Source organism: Chamaea fasciata, unplaced genomic scaffold (assembly GCF_029207755.1).
Source record: "Chamaea fasciata isolate MVZ Bird 193981 ecotype frontalis unplaced genomic scaffold, bChaFas1.0.hap1 SCAF_16, whole genome shotgun sequence".
Taxonomy (NCBI): domain Eukaryota; kingdom Metazoa; phylum Chordata; class Aves; order Passeriformes; family Sylviidae; genus Chamaea; species Chamaea fasciata.
Window position 1 is genome coordinate 5,959,845 of NW_027094101.1, and position 15,788 is coordinate 5,975,632.

A 15,788-nucleotide genomic window follows, 5' to 3' on the forward strand; every position below is an offset into this window, starting at 1 on the left:
ATGCCTTTATTGCAGCAGGAACCATGGGTACCCACACCACCCACCCAGGACCATGCAGGGGGCACCCAGCAGCCAAGCCCCCATCCCACACCCCCTGTCCCCAGCTGTGCTGAAGGGGGACGAGCAGCAGCAGGTGACAGTCCCTGATGCCCCATCCATGGCAGCATCCCGGCTTCAGGGGCTGGAGCATTGAGCACCTCCCAGGTGGGTGTCCTGGCGAGGTGAGGGTGACCCCAGGGCCCCCTGCTCACAGCCACTGCAGGGAGAAGCCCTGGCTGAGGCTCATGCCAAGGTCACTCACGGTGAGAACCTGTGGGGAGAGAGGAGACATTTTGGGATACAGCCTTGACGGGGGGGAAGCAGAGAATGCTTTCTCCTAAATCCTGGCATGGCACAAGAGCCACACAGAGTCCTCACACCCCTCTTTGGGCACACTGTGACCCTGGAGGAGGAGAGGTGAAGACCCTCAGGATGGGGACCCCCACCCAGCAAAGGGCACTCTGAAATGGGGCCATACCTGGTTGTCCAGGTAGGAAAAGGCCTTCTCCTGGCCATTCAAGAGGACCTTGCTGGGTGGCTTCTGCACGCCAAAGACACTCAGTGTGCCAATGGTGACCTTGGTGGCCTCAGTGCTGGCATGGAGGACGGTGGAGGTGAAGATGTTCTGTAGGAGGGGACAGTATGAGCTCAAGGTGACCAGGTAACATAGGACCCCCCACTTCTGCCCTCCCCACCACATCCCACCTGCGTGACATTGAACATCACATAGGAGTAGTTGCCCTTCTCAAAGGTGTCCAGGCTCTCGCCATCATCCCAGAAAAGGTCACCCCAGGCAGTGGCATTTGAGGACAAGGCCACGATGAGACGCAGGGTATTCGCCCGGGTCACCTCTGTGGTGGTTCCTGGTTTCTGGGGTTCAAGCACATGTGTCCTGTAGGGTCATGACCACTGGGGATGGGGGTCCAGGAGTTGAGTTGCTGGGGGACACACGCTGTGGACAGCACCACAGGTGATGGGTGGGCACTCACCTGGGTGGGCAGGATGGAACCTTCCCGGATGTGCAGGTTGAGGTGCTCCAGAGGGGCTGACATCTTCAACATCTCCCCACTGCTGTTCACTGAGGAACCCTGGGCAGGGAGGAAGTGACATGGGTGTGAGGGATCAGATCTGCAGAGCAGCCATCCCCAACCCTCCCTCCATTAGGGCTCACTGGGCTCAGCCAGGGCTTCCCACCCACAGCCCCGAGAGGGTCAAGCAGGGATCACCCAGCCCCCAGCCAAATGCCATGATGCTCCTCACCGTGTAGAAGTCGTACCACGTGCCTTGGGGGACATAACCTGTGACTGAGTCCACCCCGGGCTCCAGCACTGGTGTCACCAGCAGGCTCCGGCCCCACAGGAACTGCCTGTCCAGCTCCCAGGTGGCCACATCCTGAGGGAACCTGTGGCGGGATGGAGACAGCGCTCGATCGGCCGCTTCTCCGTGATTCAGCCCAAGCATCTCCCCAGCTCCCACTGGGGATGGCCTTACTCAAAGAACAAGGGCCGGGCAACGGTGTCCCCTTGCAGGTGGGCACGGTGGAAAAGGGTGTAGAGGAAGGGCAGGAGGGAATAGCGGGTCAGCAGCACGTCCTTCATGGCTGTCCTGGCTGCGGGGCTGAACGCTGTTGGGTCCTGGGCCTGGGGAAGACGTGGGCAGTCAGCAGCTGTCTCACCCGCAACCCCACCTCCTGCATCCCCCATTCCACATCCCATATCCTGCATCCCACATCCTGCATCCCACCCCTAGGATGCCTCCCACTGGGCACACTGCCCTCGACCTTCTCGTTCTGGGTGTTGTGGTTGCGAGCGAAGGGATAGAAGGCACCGAGCTGCATCCAGCGGGTGCACAGCTCCTCCGAGGTGCTGCCCGAGAAGCCGCAGATGTCTGCCCCGACCAGGGGGATGCCAAAGAGGCTGAAGCTCAGCAGCCCTGAGGGAAGGGACAGTCAACAGGGCACAGTTTCGGAGACATCTCCAAACAAGCTGAAAGCTCACCACCCACCTGGAATTGAGTAACACATGTCCTTCCACTGGCTCCGGTTGTCACCCAACCAGTGCCCTGAGTACCGGCCCTGGCTGGGGAAGGTGGAGCGGGAGATGATGAAGGGGCGCTTCCCCCGGATCTTGATCAAGGCGCTGGAAAACAACAGGAGAGCTGGCGGCAGAAGGTAGGAGCAGCCCGCCCGGTGTTTCCCTTATGCCACAACAGCTGAGGGAAAATTCCAGCCCCCTGGCAGAGGGGTGGGGAGTCAGCCCAGGCAGTATGGCAAAGGCTTCCAGCAGGACCAGTCTCATTCACCCATTCCTCTCAGAGCAGTGTCAGCTCCCCTCTTCTCCTGGGTTATTCCCATCCCAGAGGCTGTGAGCAGTCAGAGCTTCCCCCCTTCTCAGATCGCACTCAAATTCCCATCCCTTTCCTACTCAGCTCTGAGAACGATTTTATCCCAACCTATCCCCAGGCTCTCAGGAAGTGGGATGCTCAGGTACCTTGCTGTGGCTTTGGCTTCCATCAGCCCATAGAGGTTGTGGAGGTTGTAGTGCACCGAGACTTTCTGCTTTGCTGAGGCACAGACTGTCTTTGCAGAGAGGGAATCGCCCAGCACGGCTGCCAGGAGGGAGAGCCCAGTTGGACCCGGTGGTGGTGGGGTGCAGGGGATATGGACTCCCCACACTTGCTGGCTCTGGGTCAGCCCTCCCACAGCCAGCTGTCACTGCCAACTCAGTGCCAAAAGCTCACACAGATGGCCCCATGCTGCACCCTGACATGGCTGTAACAAGTGTGCATGGCTTAGACATGGATACTGGCACATGAAGGTAGGGATGGAGGCATTCAGGGTGTAAAAGAGACACAACGTCTCTTAGAAATGGTCTTCCTCCACCACACTCACTTGGCAGTGATCTCAAAGCACAGCCTTGTATCTCATCTCCCTCTTTACCTGGAGTGTAGGGTGGGCTGTCAAACTCTCCTGGGGGGCAGCCATCTTCAGACCCATCCATGAAGTTGGATGGCTCATTCATGTCCTAAGCAGAGAAAATTAAGCAGTAATTTCAGGTGTGTGTTTTTGGGATTAGTGGTAGACTTGGAAAAGCTGCAGGGAGAGTCCGCCAGGACACACACCAGGCATCAGCTGAGATGCTGGCAGGGGGCAACCCATGGGCAAGGAGGGACTTACGATCCAGAGGCCGTCAAAGGGCACGTGGGCATAGAAGTGCTGCAGGTTCTCCAGCCACCACTGGTGTGTGTCTGGGTTGGAGAAGTCTGCAAAGGCAGTGAAACCAGGCCATACCTGTGGGGACACCACAAATCCACGGGTTCAGCAAGCAGGTGATTTCTGAGGAGCCACCATGGTGAACAGGGTACCCACAGCACTCTGGGGATTTTAATGGGCGGTGAAACAGACAGTGAGACAGAAGATAAACCCAGCCAGTGCTTTGAGTTCCTGGGTGCTACACACACACACACAGCATCTCTCCTCGCTCCATGGTACCGGGAGTACCAGGTGCTGAGGAGTCCCCACAGTCCGTGGGCAGTGGCAGGTGACGGGAGCAGCTGCTCTGCCCCCACTTGCACAAGGCCTGATACCACCTCACCAAGAACATGTCAGGGAAAAGCCATGATTTCTCTGTTCTTTGCCTCATTCCAGGAATTTTACCCAATTCGTTTTCCCCCATGTTTTCAGACTACATCAAAAGCCCCCTCCTTGGAGATGGTGAGAAAGAGCAGGTGGGAGAAAACAGCCAGGGGGGTCAGAGTGGGAGGGAACAGCTGCAGAGCAGGTCTGGAGGCACACTGTCTATCACAGACAACCTCTCCTCACCCCAGAAACAGGAAGGGAGAGAAATCAGATGACCAGCCTCAGGCAGCACTGCTGACTCTGTTAAGCTCATATGACTCCCACAGGCTCTTCTGCTGAGCAGGGGCTGGTGAAGACACCAGGAGGTGACACATGAGGAAGACAAGGGCTGAGCCAGACTCCGGCAATTATCCTGGAGAAGTCCCTCGGCCACTTGGCTTTCCCCCTCTTGTGATGAAATCCCAGCCCTGGTATTGCACACCCCACTGGGCTGGGATTTCTCCCTGGAGCTCCTCACCTGCCCGATGAGTGGCTGCCCTTGGGTGGTGTTGAGGAACAAGCCCCGTCTCAAGCCTTCATCAAAAGGCCAGTAGGAGCCACGAGGGCTTGTGCTGCTGATGCCAGGATCCTGGGGATGGAGCAGAGGGTTAGGGCCATTCCAGGCAGACCACAGCTCCTTCCCACAGCCAGACCCATGTGATTCACAGAAAAGAACCCAGACAGGGTCAGCCAGAGCCCACACACTGTGGCTGTTTCCCCCCAAGGGGAAGAGAAACTTGCTTCAACACTTCCAGGCATGTTTTCTAAAATGCCACTTCTGCAAGTCTCCAGGACCCATTATGGTGTTTTGGGGAGTGGGGGACAAATACAAGAAATCTTGCTCTTATGCAAGAAATGTCAGGTCATGGACAGGCTTAGGTTACTACGGAGAGTTCAATGAGGAAGAAATTCAACTTTCCCCTGCAAGGACCTGCTGGTCCCCACTGCCTCCAGCAAGCAGAACCCATGCCCCCACTCCTTGCAGAGGGAAGAAGGGACATCACAGCCGGGCCACAAGATCCCAGCACTTGTGGGGATGTGAGGGCACCTGAGCTGTGCAACCACAAGTTAAACTGCCTGACCCACAGCTCCTCCATTCGCCTCTCACAGGGGTCAGGGCCATCCTTGTACGCGCAGAGAGACAGGAGCACAGCACAAGAACCTGGCCATGTCTCCAAGGTCCCTGCATTAGGGGGATTTCCAGTCACAGTTTACAGCTGCCTGACCAGCACTGGGAACTGGCCTCCTACAAAAATCCCCAGGGCCAGGACTGACCAGCTGGGACCAGAAACATCCATTATGCCCTCGTCTGACATCCCTGCAGCAAAGACAGCTGGCAAAGACAGTGGGAGAGGAGGGGGAATACCAAGATCATAACGTAGCGCTGCCCGTGTTTGTGGAGGTCTTCCACCAGGGAGGGGAGGGAGGCAAACTTCTGGGAATCCAAGGTGAAGTCCCGGTACCCATCCATGTAATCGATGTCATTCCACTGCGCATCCTGCAGGAAAGAGGCTCAGGAACGGGTGATGGAGACTGGACCCCCTGCCCCACAGGCCTGGGGGGTTACCTGGGGGATCTGGTAGTTCCTCATGGCTCTCACGGTCTGCCACGTCTCGTTGCTGGATCCGTAGCCCCAGCGGCACAGGTGGAAGCCAAGAGCCCAGATGGGTGGCATGGCTGGGAAACCTGCAGTGGGAGGTTGGGTGGGGTTTCCCAAGATGACTGCAACCTCTCAAAAGGATGGGACGGTAAGGGGAGAAGGAGGATAAAAGGTGATCACTGACCACAATGTGCTGGAAGGGTTGGGGATGGGACGGCTGGGGGATGCTGATCTCTCCCCAGCTGAGAGGGTTGGGGATGGTGGTGAAGCTGGGCTGAGACAGGGATGTGGGCATGGAGAAGGTGCCTGCACATAGCTGTTTTGGGGTGTGGGCACTTACCAATCACCTGCTGGTACTGCTGGATGACCATGTGGGGATCGGGTCCCAGGAAGATGTAAAAATCCAGCACACCCCCAATGGTCCTCCAGGTCAGGGCTGGAGCAGGCTGCAGAGCCACCTCTTAGAGAAGGAAGGTAGAAAGGGAAAGAGAAGAGAAAAAGGTAGTGACAACTGGGGAGCAACCCCCAGACCTCAGCCCCTATGATGGAGCCCAGGCAGCAATACAGGCAATGCTCAGGGGAGTAGAGGAATCCCTGACCTGAACTCAGCAGATGGTAAATGGATGTCTGAAAGCTTAAATCATCATAGCCCAGAGAGATCATGGGTTTATGCTATCTTGAAAATCTGTTCTTTAAGCTCAAATCTGTGCCAGCCTCCACTGCTGGACCAAGACAAAGCACTTAAGTGCAGTGCTTTCCTTCATGTCATCCCCTAAAATCCCCTCCTAAGTGAATCCAGAGCTACTTGTACAAGCAAGCACAAGGGAGCCAGGCCTTTCTTGGGAACGGCTCTTCACACGGAGGAGCTTTTGCACCTCAGCTCAGGTGGCTGCATCTCACAGGAGCTCCTCCTCAGCAGCATCACAGCAACAGAGCTGAGCACAGCTGGAGCTGCCAGAGCCCAGGTGTGAGCAGCATCATCCCAGCTGGCTGCAAGAGGGAGCTGCTGGGAGGGACAGGTGGTCCTGGTGCCGCCCCTGACATGGCAGGGGCCCGCAGGAGCTGCTGTGTTATCACAGCACACACGGGCAGATGCCACGGCCGCAGCTGGCGCAGCACAGCTGGGAAGAGCACAGGTGACAGATGGCATCCCCGGCTGTGCCCCAGCCGTGCCTCGCTGCCGGGCCTGGGGGCACGGGCATTTTGGTGGAGGGGGAGTGGGCATGGACCTGCAGGCAAGGGATCTGCACTCCTGATGGCAACTCGGCAGCTGGGCGTGTGGTTAAACTGCTCGGCAGTTGCTAAAGAGCCTCGCCGTAGCCAGGAAACAGATGGCTGCGCTCAATAACGGAGCTATCAAACCACATCTTTCACTTTTATGGCTTCCTCTCACCCCAAGTTCCCAAACTGGCCACTCCAGCAGCTCCCATCTGTCCCAATCTGCCAGGTCCTCCACCATGGACAAGCTGGTCTGGGATCCCCTGGACACCTACCCATGGCGTTGCTGTTGAGTAGGAAAACACCATGAGCATTTCCGCCCTCCTCCATCAGCAGGTAGAAGGGGTGGGCTCCATACAGGTTGAATGATTCCTGCAAGGAGAGGTGCTTGATAAGAAAGCAAAGAGGGCAAAGCAGGAGAGCCCCATGTCACTGAAGGTGAATAAATGACCCTGTGCTGCATATACTGCCACCACCTAACCAGGCATCTGTCACTCCTCTGGAGCATAAGGCAAGGAATGAGGATAGGTTTGGAGCTTAAGGCCATGGGAGATGCTTCTTCCTCCAGCTCAGGGGCTGCTACTGAGCTGGGCTGGGTGAGGGGGAACCTCCTGCCTCACCACAACACATTGCACGAGGAGCAGGGTGGAGCGGAAACACCCAGTGCCCTTGGAGTGCCAAGAGCATTTTGCAATTGCTCTGAAATCCTCCCCGGCACATACCTGCTCATCAGCCTCAACCATCCCCAGCCTCTCCCAGTGCTGCTGCCCACCCCTGCCATGCTTTCCCAGGGTTTGTCCAAAGCGCAGGAGAGCAGCCCTCCTGCCCTCACCCTCTGCACCCCTGGGGGGAGAGGGCAGATGTACCGTGGGAGAGACGTCACGGGCCCACAGTGTGAGAGTGTTCCAGTCCAGGCTGTGCACAAGGCTGCCACGGTGCTCCCCCAGCCCATAGAGAAACTTGGATGGGAGTGATGTGGATATCTGGAGAAACTGGTCAGCAAAGATCAAGGGGGCCACGGTGGTGTTTAGCCTGCCAGGGTGACACCAAGAAAGAGAGAGGGTCAAGAGAGAGTTCTGGGACTCATTATGATCCATATACCCATCAATAACTGATCTCTTCCCTCTCAAAGCATCTCAATGGTCAGTCTAGCAGCACATCCCACCCTGCATCCAGCCCCAGCACCTTGGGCCCCCGAGCAAATTCAGGTCTGGCTGGACACAAGGCATAGCCCAAGCCAGCCTGACCCAGAGCAGCACAGCCTTCCCTTTGACACCAGAAGTTTCCACCCAGGTTATTATTAACCAGTGAGGTGATATGGCCATGGAGTTTCTCAGCCTGCTGTCACTGATAAGCAGCTCGCAAGTACAGGATGGACCACAGCCACCAGCAAATGGGAAGGAGGAAAGGATGGGATCCCAAAATACCCAGGCCAGACATTGTGCAGCTGTTGGTGCTCACCACCAACTTAGTGTGGGCAAAGCTGTGGAGGTGACAGAAGCTGTACAGCTAAGTCACCTGCATTTCTTACCCACAAAAAGTCTGGAGCTGTGGGTATCCCTATAGCTTGAATAGCCAGGGAAACCCAAAAGCAAGGAGAGGGCACAGCCACAACTGTTCTTTGGCATTTTTCCTGAGCCACCAGATCATTTATTGGTGATGTGCTGAGATCTACACAATGTTTGGCTTCTGTAGGACCCTGGGAGGAATCAGAGCAGTGGGAAATTTTTGGAGAGATGCTGGTCCCACAAAGCTCTGCCACGGCCAGAGCAAGCATGTGGCCTGTCCTTGGGGCCAGGAAGCCACCTGCTGCCACATCCCCATGTGAGCACTGCTCAAAAGATGCAAGACAAAGAGTAACAATTGGGTGGATATCTCACAGCATAGGTTTTCCTAATCAAAAACCTCTGGGAAGCATGCTGGAGCCTGCCTAGGGTGGGATAAGCTGCTCTCCACCTGCCACAGTGTGAGCAAGAGGTGGGTTCTTACAGCACTGTCCCTGTTGCCTTGCGCTGCAGCAGCACCCCAAAAGGGTTCCAGGAGAAGTTCAGACTGTAGACGGGGTTTTCTGCTCTCTTTGTCACTCGGGGAACATCAAGGGGAACCTCATAGCGTGGGTTGGTTGCATCTGTTATCTGCAAAAGGGAGAAAAAGCACTTTAAAGACCAACAAAGTAAGAGGGCAAAGGGCTGGAGATGCTCACTGGGCCCACACAGCCATGCCTGGAGCACAGCAGACTCCAGACTTGGTCCGAGTAAGGGATGGTCACCTATGGGATGGCAGGTGCAAGGGTTGAGGAGCACAGTCACAGGCTCTTGAGGGCAGCGAGCAGGAAGCTCACCTTGATGTGCAGCCGTGTGTCCGTCTCAAACTCCACATCCAGCCTCAGCTTCTCGATGTCCTGAGGGTAATAGGCCTTCTCCCTTCGCACCAGCAACCCCACCATGCCCAGCGCTGTCTGGTTGAGGCTCTCCAGGGTGTAGCTGGGGAAGTCAGGGGGATAGAAGCACCAGGGTACCCCCTGCTTGCCCTCTGCTGACGGGGGACTCTGGATGAAGCAGCACCCTCGGCTTTCACAGAGCTCCTGGGTCACCACCACACGTCGCTCTGGGTAGCAGTCAAAGCGATGGCTCTCAGGTACCAGGAGACATTTTGGGGGTGGCATGGGTCCAAGCCAGCCCCCCGATACCTGCCGCAGCACCCAGACAGTGATGGTGCTCAGCAGAACAGCGGCCACCAGCAGCCCGCTGCCCACCCACCACGGGGCCAGCTTCCCATGGCCAGAGGGCGTTGGGGCAGCCCCTTCCTCTTCCACCTGGCATGCTGCTGGCTGTGTTGAAGTCAGCTTCTGGTATGACTTCATTGTCCTGGTGCTGGATGGAAGAGGAGAGGGTGGCAGGTGTGAAGGAGACAGAGAGGGAGAGCTCGCCCAGGCCTCAAGGACAGTTTCCCCTCTCCTGATGCCTGTGGTTTGGGCAGAGCCTGCCCCACCTCAGCACCCTGCAGCATCACATCTGCACCTTCAGCCAAGATACACCTGGCAAACTTGGCAAAGAAAGGCTTTGCCCAGGTCAGGTGGTCCTGACCCTGCTAAGTGCAGGGAGACACTGACACCTGACTGTCCACCAATCCCAAGGGACAAAGCACCATTTCCTTTTGGGAGGTGGCAGAGGGGCCCCTCAAGGAGTTTTTCCCGAGTCTGCCTTAATGGGCTGCAGTATTTCTGGAAGGTGCAAGCAAAACCAAGCCTGCTCTTCCTGTGGGAACAGAGCTGCGATGCTGAGAGCTGCAGCTCCGAGGTGTGGAGCATTCTCTGCTCTGAGCAGTCTTCTGCTCTGAGCATCCTCTTTGAGCATCCTCTGTCATCATCGTCCAAAGCCCTGACTCAGAGGTTTTAGACCCGAGGAGGGCTGGGCAAGGGATGGCTGGGAATATGCCATTAGTCCTTGCTTTCCACTGATAAAGGCTGATTCTGACAACCTCTCAGGCAAACACCTCCCGGACTCTAAGCGAAGGAGACCCCCATGCTCCTGTTAAGTTCGCAGAGAGCAATCTCAGCATCTTAAAAAAGAGACACAACTTTCTTGTCTCCATCTCACTCTCACTCAGACCCTGCTCCCCTCACCCCTGCTCTCTTGCAAAGGCTCAGAAAACGGTTCCACCCCCCCCCCCCCCCCAAACAGGTTGATTCCCCGGCAGCGCTCCCCCAGCTCGGGCCACCACGACGGCTCAACCCGCCGGGGCCTGGCCGCGAACCTCCCGGAGCGGCAGCGCCTCCGCCTTATGCAACCTCCCGCCGCTTTCCCCAGGCGCGGGTGGCTCCGAACCGCGGGGACCTCCGCACGCCACCGGGGTTTGTGCCCGGCCGGCCCGCAGCGGCGGCACTGCGGGGCGGGGGGGCACACACAGCCGCGGCGTCCCCGGGCGGGCACGGGGAGCGGCGCGCCCCGGGAGCCCCTGCCCGCCTGCGGGCCCCGCTCCGGCCGTGCCGGCGCTTACATACACGTGTCTCCTCTTGACATTGTGGCTGCGGGCGGCGGGCGGGCAGCGGGCAGCGGGCGGGCAGCGCTCCCGGCGCTGCAGCTCCACCGTAAACACCCGACGAGCCGCTCGACCGGCTCCTACCGCGCCTCTCTAGTAGCAGCGCATCCCTACACGCCCCTCCTCCCCTCGCTCCTCCGCGTTGTGCGCTTTTTTGGTTTTATTTTTAATATTTGTGTCTAACAGCGCGGTGCTGTTCAAGAGGGGAGAGTATGGGGAGATCAGCGGGCGGCTTTTTAGGTTTCTTCCCAGCCGATGCAATGTAGGGTGTTAAAATCCAGAGAATGAACGCTTCTGTGCCCCCTTGTAGGGTGAGAGCACTTTATCCCTGCTCAGGGGGATAGTGGCTTCAGGGAATCGTCATGCTGAGTGTGTTTTGAGCACACAGCAGGTGGGCCAGACTCACAAAACCCCACACATCCCAGAGCAACGTCCTCTTTCCATCCAAGTTTCACCAGAAGTCCCATGCACTCCTCTTCATTTGCTTAACAAGTGTGTGTACTGCACAGGCTTTCCCACTTTCCAAGGGACTGGAGAGCTGCTCCTTGTTTACTGTTGAAGGCCACTGCAGTCTAAAGTTCAGCAGTGAATGAAAACAGACCTTTGGAGCTGAGGTACTTCCCCCAGAAAATGAAAATGAAAAGTAACCTGTTGTGAACAGGGCAATTCACCCAGAAACAGAATTTCAGGTGACACAGCTACCCCCGTCCTGCCATATGTGATCTGTCAAACCCCATGTTGTTGCAAAAACAAGGGGAAATACCTCACTTCTGGTGAGTCCCATGTGTGGGGCTGTCACCACAGAGGGTGTAACCCCCATCCAGAATGCAGCCAGCCCATCCCTCCTGCCCTTGAGGACCCCCATCTCATGGATGTCTCAGGGATAAACCCTGGATGATTTAGGATGGCTCTGGCCACTCTTGGTTATCACCACTCAGAGAGAGCACAGACGCAGTTGGGGACATTAGTGGCCCCAAAGGCTTCCACAACCAGCATCCCTCTCCTTGCTTGTCTTTGCTCTCTGAGCCACTAGAACCTTCCTGGATGGAAAGGAGACCTGGAGACAAACCTCAGAGGCATGAGTGAACACCACAGTGATGGCTGAAATCTGCCTTCTCACCCTTATCTCACCCTGTCCCAGCACCCAGTGCAGGATTTCAACCGGTTCCTGCAAATCTGGGAGAGGTGAAGGCCAAAACTGTTACAGCTACACTGGGCAGCAGCTTCATGCCACCACCTGAGAGCTCAGTTCCAATAATAAGCAGGGATTTCTTAACGTCAGGGAAGTGCATTCACCTAAACCTTGCTCTGGCTGCCCAGATCCATGGGGCTGTGCCAGGTATGAGGCTCCCTGTGTTTTGCAGCTCGTGTTGTTCAAAGGGAGCGGGGAAAGATGGGATCTTGCGACCTCAGTTATGGCTCTTAGAGCTGTAATATTTGGTCCCAAGGCTGGAGGGGTCAATATTTGGCTCCAAGGCTGGAAAGCACAAGTTGTATGGGGGCTAACACAGACTTTCCAACATTGTTATGGACACAAAGAAATCAAAACAAGCCCAGCTGAGATGGAGGCAGTTTGGTTTAGACAACTGCCTGCATTATTATATTTTTGATGCATTATCATCATGGTTGGATGCCCCCAGGGTCTGAAATGCTGCTCACACCATTGGGGTCAGGGTGCTGTGCTTAGCAGCTCACATAACTGCACGAGAAAAGGGCAAAGATTGGGTTGAGGATCCACCCCTGGTCAGGATTCGGCCCCGTTGTAATGCTCATGGGGCTGCAGGACAGGCAGTGCTGGGCAAAGGCTGGTCCACAGCTCGTGGAGGAGGACAAGGCTGGTCAGTGGCCACCTCCAGGAGCCCAGGGAACAAGAGAGTCCTCCCAAGAGCCTTGGGATGCCCAGGACATGTTTCCCCACCATCGTTTGCCCTGCAACAGTGCCAAGTGTTGGTGCTGCAGCTGGGTCAGGGTAACTCCTGGTATCAATCCAGACTGCAGGATGAACAGATCAAGAGCAACCCTTCCAAAGACTTGGGGGTGCTGGTGAATGAGAGGCTGGATATGAGCCAACAAAGCACTTCCAGCCTAGAAAGCCAACCGTGTCCTAGGCTGCACCAAAGGCAGAGTGGGCCAGCAGGTCAAGGAAAGTGATTCTACCCCTCTGCTCTGCTCTGATGAGACCCCAACTGCAGTGCTGTGTCCAGCTCTGGGGTCCCCACCACAGGAAGGACATGGAGCAGTTGGAGTGAGTCTAGGGGAGGCCACCAAATTGATTACAGGGATGGAGCACCTCTCCTATGAGGAAAGGAGGAGAGAATTTGGATTGCTCAGCCTGGACAAGAGAAGGCTTCAGGGAGACCTTATTGCTAACTTTCCCTGTCTGAAAGGAGCCTGCAAGAAAGCTTAAAAGGGACTTCTGACTGGGGCATGTGGTGACAGGACAAGGGGTAATGACTTTAAACTGACAAAGAGCAGGTTTAGATTAGACGGCAGGAAGAAATCTTTTCCATGAGGGTGGCAAGGCACTGGCAGCGGTTGCACAGAGAAGCTGTGGATTCCACATCCCTGGGGGTGTTCAAGGCCGGTTTAGATGGGGTTGGGAACAACCTCGTCTAGTGGAAGGTGTCCCTGCCCATCGCAGAGGGGCTGAAACGGGATGAGCTTTAAGGTCCCTCCCTAACCAGACATTCTACGATTCTATAAAACGCACCCGTCGTGTGAGCGCGCACAACCCCCGGCCACGCTGTGCCCCCTCCATCGGAACTGATCCGGGTGGTGGGGAGCTGTCGGAGAGGGGTCAGCTCCGCAGCGGGGCGGGGGCACACGGGGCGTGGTGTAGAGGAGACAGGGACGAGGATGGGGATGAAGGCGACATAAAAGAGGAACGAGGACCAGGGTGAGGATGGGAAGGAACATGAAGGAGGGTTGAGCATCAGGGCGAGAATAAGGACGGGGACGAGCACGAAGGGGGGCGACTACGTGCCGGCAGCGGCGCCCCGCCCGTCCCGCGCCCTTCCCCATGAATGAACCGCGCGGGCGGTCCCGGGCGGTGACGCGGCGGGCGGGGCGGGCCGGGCGGTGACGCGCGCGGTGACGCGCCATGCCGGAAGCGGCGGGGGCGCTGGTTGGTCGGCGGCGCGGCGGGGGGGAGGCGGCCGCCCCGCGCTTGTTGTTGTCCGCGGGACTCGCTGGCAGGGAGGGAGGAGGGAGCCGCGCAGCGCCCCCGCCGCCGCCCCCGCGCCCCCGCCGCCCCCGCCGTCGCCCCCGCCACGGGGCGCTCCCGCCGGCACGCAGGTGAGGAGCCGCCCGGGCGCGGCGCGGAGGGGGCGGGGGCGGGGGGGTGGGTCGGAGCAGGGAAAGGGGGGGTGGCCGCGCGATGCCGCTGGATCGCGGGGGAAGGGGGCGGCTCGGCCCGGGTCCGGCCCGGGTCCCGCTCGGTCCGGTCGGGTCCGGTTGGGCGCGGGCGGGCGGGGCGGCGGAGGTAAAAGTGCTGAGTCACCACCGCGCCGGGCACGTGGTGCCGCCGCCCCTCGCACCGGGCCGGGCCGGGCCGGGCGCGCACGTGGGGGCCCGGCGGGGGACGAGGGGCGGGCGGCGGCGGCCCCGCCGTGGGGGAGCGGGAGGGGGCTCGGGGAGCGCCGCCCGCCCCCGCCGAGCGGCCCCCGAAGCCCCCGGGGGGGCGGGGGCGCGACGGCCCCGCCGCCACATATTCCCTGTCACCTCGCACCAGTGCGGAGCCGGCAGCGCTCAGCCCCCGTGGGACGGGGCCGGCAGCACCACCTCACTGTCGGGGACGTGGGGCTGGGGGTCCCCTGGGTGTTTGCCGGGGTGATGCTTTCCCTGTCTCTTGTTGTTATTTTTCTTCCCCCCGAGGATGAGCGCGCTGGCTGTCTCTGCCTTTGAATGGCTCTTAAAATACATGTGAGGAAACCTGTTGTGACGCCGCGCGCTCCGCCGACTAAAAATAGCAGCTTTTGTAGTACGGAGGGAGCCGGGGCGCAGCCGGGGCCGGGCAGCGTGGCCGCGGCGGTGGCCGGGCGTGGTGGCGGCTTCGTGATCCGCTGTCCGCCCCGGGTTATCGGGCAGGAGCAGCCGCCAGCGGGAAATGCCAGGCGGGCGCGTCGCTGCCCGTCGGATGGGCTGGGGGTCAGGGCTGCGGCGGGTGGGGGGCTTATCTCTGCTGAGCACAGCTGCTGGTTGGGTCGAAAGAGAGAGAGGTGCGTGGTGTGTTCGGGCTGGTCCCGGAGCCTATGGGGGGAGGGAGGGATGCGTGTGTGCATGGGGCCGCCCTGGAAACGGGGTGCTCTGGGGCCGCCCAGGGACTGGCAGTGGGAGGAAAGGGGACGGTGACATTCCGGGAGCGGGCACTGCCGCGTGACTGTCTGGTGGGTGCGGGACGGTTTGGGGATTTAATCAGAAGTGAGGAGGTGGGTGGGGGGAACCTCTTCAGCCTCCCTGTGACGGCAGCGGCATAAGGTGGGGAAAGATCCATGCCACGAGCGACGGGAACTGAGATCTTCAAACTCTCACAGTGTGTCAGGGTCTGTTTCCTTCCTCCTCCTCCTCCTCTACCTCGGGCTGAGAGCCCGCTCCCCTCCCTCGTGGGTTCCTCCGTGGAGGTTTTATTTTACAGATTCTGCTGAAAGCAGGCCATGAGGTCTCAAATTAGGAACGAGCCCCCTTTGGGCAAAGTTGTTACAGAAAAGGGAAAGGCCTCCATTTTCGCTTTCACCTGGCCGCCCCCTCCTTTGCCAGCGTGCCTAAAAGCTGAGCTGGGAGTGCGGAAGGTGGAGGGAGCCAGTGAGAGCTAAGCGTTTCCCTGAAAAGCCGCACGCCTTTTTCTTGCACTTTCAGTTTTTGTAAGCCCTGTGGCGGACGCAGCCCTGCGCCCCAGCCCAGCCCGTCGTGTGCCGTGGGGTGCTGTCAGTGGGGTTTTAGCAGCGTACGAGTTTACCTGGTGCTTTTTTTTTTTTTTTTTTCCTCACTGACGAAAGGAGCGCGAGGTCCCTCCGCTTTTTCTCCCCCCCGTCCTTCCGTGTGTGTCCGCGGTGCCGCCTGCGGAGAGCCCTTCCTCAAGCCTTCCTCGTGCAGTCACTTCCTCGGGCTGATGGACGCCGCGGCCGCCCAATGGCAGCGCGCAGGGCTGCGCGGCCCCGGAGTTCACTCGGCTCCCGCCCGGCCGCGCTGCCGGACCTGGGGCCGGCGGCGAGCAGCGACGGGGCGCTTGCCGCAAGGTTGGGCACACGGTGACTCTCGCCGTCAGGACACCCTGCC

General features: G+C 58.7%; 2 protein-coding genes across 4 annotated transcripts in view; one reads left to right on the top strand and one right to left on the bottom strand.

Moving 5' to 3' along the window:
- On the bottom strand, positions 1 to 15,622 carry LOC136297941 (lysosomal alpha-glucosidase-like). Of its 3 annotated transcripts, none has more exons than XM_066198291.1 (20): positions 15,469 to 15,622; positions 8,815 to 9,346; positions 8,463 to 8,608; positions 7,340 to 7,505; positions 6,749 to 6,845; positions 5,596 to 5,715; positions 5,223 to 5,341; positions 5,022 to 5,153; positions 4,134 to 4,244; positions 3,215 to 3,328; positions 2,978 to 3,062; positions 2,529 to 2,646; positions 2,044 to 2,177; positions 1,820 to 1,971; positions 1,531 to 1,679; positions 1,300 to 1,441; positions 1,029 to 1,127; positions 745 to 909; positions 518 to 664; positions 1 to 310 (listed from the first exon to the last, which is right to left on the bottom strand). In XM_066198291.1, the coding sequence occupies exons 2-20, from the start codon at positions 9,334 to 9,336 to the stop codon at positions 248 to 250; spliced, it is 2,781 nt and encodes a 926-aa protein (XP_066054388.1). In that variant the 5' UTR covers positions 9,337 to 9,346; positions 15,469 to 15,622; the 3' UTR covers positions 1 to 247. The 3 variants fall into 3 exon arrangements, with proteins under 3 accessions (XP_066054388.1, XP_066054389.1, XP_066054390.1); XM_066198292.1 differs by lacking the exon at positions 15,469 to 15,622 and adding an exon at positions 10,477 to 10,520; XM_066198293.1 differs by lacking the exon at positions 15,469 to 15,622 and having other exon boundaries at positions 8,815 to 9,080; positions 9,233 to 9,340.
- MAFK (MAF bZIP transcription factor K) overlaps positions 13,723 to 15,788 on the top strand; it is a 14,296-nt gene continuing 12,230 nt past the window's right edge. Inside the window, exon 1 of the mRNA XM_066198294.1 lies at positions 13,723 to 13,808. The gene's annotated coding sequence lies outside the window, so the exon portion shown is untranslated. The remainder of the gene's footprint in view (positions 13,809 to 15,788) is intronic.

Coding starts and splice junctions, on each gene's coding strand:
- LOC136297941 (XM_066198291.1), bottom strand. CDS start 9,336: ATGAAGTCATACCAGAAGCTGACTTCAACACAGCCAGCAGCATGCCAG. Junction 7,506..8,462: donor AAGGCAACAGGGACAGTGCT/GTAAGAACCCAC, acceptor TCACCCTGGCAG/GCTAAACACCACCGTGGCCC. Junction 1,680..1,819: donor ACAACACCCAGAACGAGAAG/GTCGAGGGCAGT, acceptor CGTCTTCCCCAG/GCCCAGGACCCAACAGCGTT.